General features: G+C 38.4%; 1 protein-coding gene across 1 annotated transcript; it reads right to left on the bottom strand.

Annotated features, from left to right (window-relative positions):
• Window positions 1–375: 375 nt before the first annotated feature.
• On the bottom strand, window positions 376–5717 carry LOC149175154 (pectinesterase-like). Its single transcript, XM_089419535.1, has 2 exons — window positions 4570–5717; window positions 376–1278 (listed from the first exon to the last, which is right to left on the bottom strand). Exons 1-2 carry the CDS (start codon window positions 5561–5563, stop codon window positions 581–583), a joined length of 1692 nt encoding a protein of 563 aa, XP_089275661.1. The 5' UTR covers window positions 5564–5717; the 3' UTR covers window positions 376–580.
• Between the last annotated feature and the right edge of the window lie 365 nt (window positions 5718–6082).

Here is a 6082-nt window from a genome sequence, read left to right as displayed (position 1 = left end):
ATGCAGTATGGCTAAGAAGACTTGAAAAATCTTACACAATTAGAAAATGTGCCAGCTTCTATTTTTTTATAATAATTTAGCAATCACATTATCCAAAAAAACATGTGTTTCAAAGAAAAATAAACACATTAACACTGACTATCACTATAATGTCATATTTTGCTCAACTAACATATATATTCCCTAAATCATTGAGAAACATTGTTTAGTGTAACCACTGAAATTAAAAAGAAAACCTTAAAATATAATTTCCCAAGTTGAACAAGTCATTCTAACAATTAATTGTTAAATATTTTAAACCACTTATTAATTCTAGATATTTCTTTAAAAAACTATTAACCCTAAATATTTCTTTAAAAAAATTAGTCCTGGAAATGTCCAAAAAAATATCTGAACTTAGCACTGAGCATGGTAAGCCATGTCTCATGATTTTCAATTATTTTTTATCTCCTCTTTAACATCACATACCATAAAAATATTTCAACTAAATCAACGAGTGTAACTAAGTTCCATGTGATTTTCTTTAAAGACACTCGACAGCAAAACGAAACATCGTCAAAACATTAGTGAAGCGACTTCACTAGTCTGTTAATCCGTCGACATAATCGACACCGGTGGACTGCAGCCATGAATCTCCTTGTATGAATTCTCCAACAGTAAACTTGCTCGCCTCTTGAGAACTTGTGATTACCTGATACCCGGCCCATTTCACGCGGTTAGCAGTTGCTGCTCCTGGGCCTGTATTCATGTATTCTCCATAATACAAAGTTTGCAATGCAAAACTTCCATTCCATTCCAGCCAGCCCGCAGGCTGAATAACATCGTCTAGATAGGACTGCATGTAAACCGTTCGGGAATACTCCTTCCACGGCCTCCCCAGATATGTTGGGAATGAGCTTTTCACCGGAACAAGGTCGGCATCGGGGGTGATCTTGCAGTTGTGAATGGAAGTTCCTGTGTTCTGGTTCGGATCAGTTCTGCCCTGTGCGGTGATTGCATTTTTCTGATTTGCACCGGGTTTCCTGGGAATCATAGTGCAGCTTTGAAACACTACTGCGGCATTCCCAAATATGAAGTCTACAGTACCCAAAATGTTACACTCCCTGTAGAATTGGCGAAGAGAATGCGCGTACAATGTGTCTTGGTACGCTGCAATCTTGCAGCGATATAAGACTGATTGGTCTGATCCCACACGAAGAGCCACCGCTTGATGCTTATCTGGACCTGCGGTGTTGACGAACGCCATGTCTTGTGCCATAAACCCCTTCCCCACAGCAGCTGCGTTCAAACATTTTAAGGAGATTAGTACTTAAAGCCGCAAGAGCATAACATAAGCATAGTTCCATTTTTTCTTATAAGAAAAAATCCCCGTTTTACTTTTGTCAGGATGTGTGCATTCTCTGCAATATGAGGCCTTGGGGATTTTCTGAGATTTAAACATACGCCACTGGGGTTTAATCCCCCACTGAAGTACTACCAAACCATAACTGAATCGATAAGCAAAATGCCTCAGTAACCCAATGAAAGATGTTCTCTACCAGAATATTGGTCACTAACATCACCGCCTCCCATCTATAAAGTTCTCAAACCAATGAAATCTCAAACAACACCACCCCTGACAACAAACCCCTCAACACTGGTATTTCGACCCTATCCCTGATTGCAAACCCTTGAACGCTGGTCTTCCAGAAGAAACTGTTAGTATGTGTATCACTAATTTATGTTCAGTTTAATTGTTTCAGTTACAGAAAAAGGTCACATTCAGCTACAAGTATGATTGTTGTGCTTTTCTATCTGACACTTTAGAATAGGTTAACAAATATTCTATGCAGTTTTTGAATTCCAAAAACCAATAGGTACTATTCATAGTCCCCGCAGAAATTTAAACCAATTTATCATTTGGGTCATCTGAACTTGAACTTGAACTTGAATTTTATGTAGAAGATTAATTTAGTTAATGTTTACTCTATTTTCAGTTGATAGGGTTGTGTGAAACTTTGTGGGTAAAAATTTAGTTATATTAAGGGATTGTGTGGCCTAGGAAGGATGTTATCCCTAAGAGATTTTGAGGATTTAGATGCCCTTAGTTCATAGCTACAGGGTCTGAAACTCTGTGGGTAAAAATCCAGTCACGCTAAGGGATAGTGTGGCTCAGGCAGGATGTTATCCCTGAGAGATTTTGAGGACTTAGATGCCCCTGATTCATAGCTACAAATCACAGATTAAGCTTTGTGGGTAAGAATCCACTTATGCTAAAGGATAGTGTGGCTCAAGCAAGATGTTATCCTTGAGAAATTTTGAAGACTTAGATGCCCCTGATTCATAGCTACAAATCACAGATTAAGCCTGCCAAATCACAGATTAAACCTGCCAATCATCTCAGGACTAACATTACCTAACAAAAAAAATATTTACTCTATCAAATATTACATTATATTTTTAATAATACATTACACTTCTTCTCCATGATGATTGCAAGCATGTCAAGTATTTAATATTATATACAGCAGAGCCATGTTATTGTAACCTCAAAAGCTGTACCCTTGAACAGATATGAAATGAAATTTATTAGGTTTGGGATGGATATCATTCTTGGATATTTCGAAGTTTATAGATGAGTAATAATAACTTTATAAAAACAATCTTAGCATTTACCAGCAACTAATAACCCTTTCCTATTCATTTCCGTGTCTGAGAAACGAATTCCGAAATCAAATATTTAAAATGGACACTCTTTCCCACCCGAAAAAAAGGGTTTCCATTTCAAAGTTTCGACCAAGGTCAAATTTTCAATAACATAACAACATTACAGAGATCCAATAATATAAGAAATGTTGATTAATATAAGAAATGTGAGATAATCAACATTAGAAAACAACTAAATTGCAAAACCTAATATAAAAAGAATATGAACACTATATTACAATCTAGTGCGTCTTAGGATTTGGTCCATGCATGTGGTTGCAGAGTTTACAGGCCAACATCATCATTGTGGTCATCGTACACTATTATACAAAGCATTCAGGCAAGGTGTTAAGGCATCTGGCAGAACGTACGACTGACGTCTGCAAAGGTCAAAGGAATAATCACCCCAATTTTGATGGCATGTTTATGAACCAATTTTGAGTAGAGATAAATAGAAAAGATTTAAAATCCAGGAAAGTAAGCTTAAATTTGCATTTTTGTTTGGATTCTTTTCTTGGTGGCCAGAAATAGCCAGGCTGATAATTTTGAAAAATAAAAACCCCGTCCTGCAATAAAAAACATAGGCCTTCAAGAATAAGTTCACCTTCCTAAAACAGAAACAGAAGCCAAAGTCGAGTTTTCTGTTTCACAACGGGTTTCTGCTAGAAACAGCTTATCCCGATGTAAGGGTTTTACTGACTTGTGCAGGGACATTCCCAGCAAAGATTTGAGGCTGTCCTGAGGCGTTGTCTATGGAAACCACAATTTCGTCTAAACTGTTAAATTTTTGGGTAAATTTTTTTCTAGGAAATCTATTTTTTCGAGGAAATCTAATTCTTTGAGTGTTTTTATCATTTTTTATGATAGAAATGAATTCAGTTCCATTAAGAATTCCAAGCATCCAAAATATAGAAATTTGACAATTTTTACCCACATTTCCAAATGTTTCTACCAAATTTTTTCAAATTCCTACCATTTTTTTCGGGAAATCTAATTCTCTGACTATTTTAATTATTTTTATGATAGAAATGAATTCAGTTCCATTAAGAATTCCAGACATCCAAAATTTAAAAATTTAACAATTTTTACCAACATTTCCAAAAATTTCTACCAACTTTTTTCAAATGCCTACCAAAATTTTTATAGTTCTCCGGCAAAAGTTGTGACCCTTTACACTATTCCAGATTGCAGATTCCTAAATATTCATGAACAAGTCATTTCAAAGTTTTTAGTGACTTGTGCAGTGACATTCCCAGCACAGATTTGAGGTCATTGTCAGATAACAGATTCCTAAATATTTTGAAAATATGATGCACAAGTCATTTCATTTTTAAGATGATAATAGATTCTACAATATTCCAAAATCTGTCATGTCCATTGATTTTTGGACATATCCATTATATTTCCAAAATATTCTAAAAATTCATATTCAAATTTAAATCTAGTAGTGTGAATAAATCTAATCTAGTGCAGTGCGCCTCAGACTTCGGCCTGAAAATCACAATCTAGTACAGTGCAGTCACAGACTTCTTTCTGAAAATCACTTCCTTACTGGTTAAGATCCGTAAAAATGGATTTACTAAAGAATTAAAAGTTGGCTAGCCATTTACTTAATGTAAACATAGCTAGTGTAGATTTGAGGCTATCCTTATTTCAACTTGCAGATTTGAGTCATTTCATTCGGTTGATAGTATGGTGTACAATATTGCAGAAAACATTTCAAAATCTTTGATTTTGCTCATGTCAGTTAATCATAATATTTCTAGAATATTCTAAAATCTATTCGCTCTAATACAGTGCAGTCAGAGACCTCTTTCTGAAAATCACTTCCCTAAGAATGGTTACGGTCAGCAAAAAGAAATTAAAAGTGGTGGAGCCATTTACCTAATGTAGAGGAATTGAAAGTGGTGGAACCGTCTACAACATTTCTGCTCCCTGTAACGATCGTGGCTTCCATGCCTTCTCCGATCAGCATGATATTCGTCTTATTTTTGCCCACTTCCACGTTCTCCTTGTACGTCCCCTTCTTCACCTTGATTACGTATCTCTTAGAGCTTTTCTCCGGGGCCGCAGCTATGGCTTCTGTAATCGTTTTGAATTTTCCAGAGCCATCCTGAGCCACGATCACGTCAGCAACGACGTCGTTTGGAAAGGAACGTAGGAGCCTCCGATCTCCTGCAGATAGCCATGAAGGAAAATCATCCGTGATGGAATCGGACGGGAGGCGTAGCTCGGGGGATGGATCGGGCCTTCTTGACTCCTGCGCCGCCTTTGCTATTGCCAGAGAATTACTGACGTGCTTCCTCAAGTTTTGCACGCTGCTCTCCACAAGAACTCTGGCCACGCTTTTTGGGTAATCTGAAATTCCGTCTAAGCAGGTGTCCTGGTTGGTGACAGAGGCGCTGAGCCATGTCTGTAAATCGTCGGACTGTTCACGAGTGAATGCTTTTAGATCGCGGCGATTTAAAAGAGAGATAGAGCTGTCAAGTTGGTCCCTCGTAATATCCATGAGGTGCACGCAGTCTTGAAGAGCCATGCTTTGCTTGACGAATCTAGAAACAAGGGCGAAAGCCTTGTTCGCTTCCTCCATGGCCACTGTTAGAGCAACGTGAACGAGCTTCATGGGTTGTGCAGGGGACGATCCTAGATGAGGCGAGAGACTCGAATAACAGAGGTCTGGATAGAGAGTGCTGTTACAAACGTATGCGATCGTATCGATTGGGTTCTGCAGCTCTACAGCTGCTACACCTTCAGCTTGATTCTTGAAAGGGAGGATCAACACAGCGGCACAAATAATGGTCGCCACAAGCACCAGGGAAGCCATTGCAGTGACTTTATTTCTTCTTCTTCTTTCTCCTTCCATTGCTATGAACGGCATTCAGACGCAGAGATTGGGGATCATTGCCGGTCGATGTGTTCGCCTTTTTTATAGGGATTATTTTTACCCTATTATTTTCTGAATCGGATTCACATTTAGTCTCCCGTGTGTCGATATTTGATTTTCAGTATATACCCTTAAAATTCCAAGGGCGGCCATTGTCCTCCTGGAAATGGCTTACCGTGCCAGTTGAGGGCAAGTTTTCCACTCTGTCCCCACGCGATCGAGAAAGCAACGATTTGGTGTGAAACCCGAAATGACAACGAGGGAATCAACGATATGGATAATGCACGCCTGAAACAAATACCTGCAGTGAAACCAACAGAAATAAGTGCTCGCATTCATTACGCATTTATGAGGACTAAAAAACTGCGCAAACAGTGAATCCGCACATGGTGATCATTTCGTTGTCGCAAATGGTGGGTGCGGCGTGCACTTGGTTTGATTTTGGATCCAAATTCTTATCCGCATATCAACGTGTTTGACCTCGCGTGTTTCAATCATCTTTCATGTCAGAAC

This window comes from Pinus tabuliformis, chromosome 4_1 (assembly GCF_031772625.1).
Source record: "Pinus tabuliformis cultivar Carrire ecotype Pingquan chromosome 4_1, CPIR1, whole genome shotgun sequence".
In the NCBI taxonomy this organism is placed as follows: domain Eukaryota; kingdom Viridiplantae; phylum Streptophyta; class Pinopsida; order Pinales; family Pinaceae; genus Pinus; species Pinus tabuliformis.
Note: the sequence above shows the minus strand (reverse complement) of the source record. Positions and strands in the feature narration are given on the sequence as shown.

What these genes read in the sequence shown, in the direction of transcription:
- LOC149175154 (XM_089419535.1), bottom strand. Translation starts at nt 5,563, where the DNA reads ATGCCGTTCATAGCAATGGAAGGAGAAAGAAGAAGAAGAAATAAAGTC. An exon ending in TTTCAATTCCTCTACATTAG is followed by an intron (nt 1,279 to 4,569) that starts GTAAATGGCTCC and finishes GTTTGAACGCAG; the next exon opens with CTGCTGTGGGGAAGGGGTTT.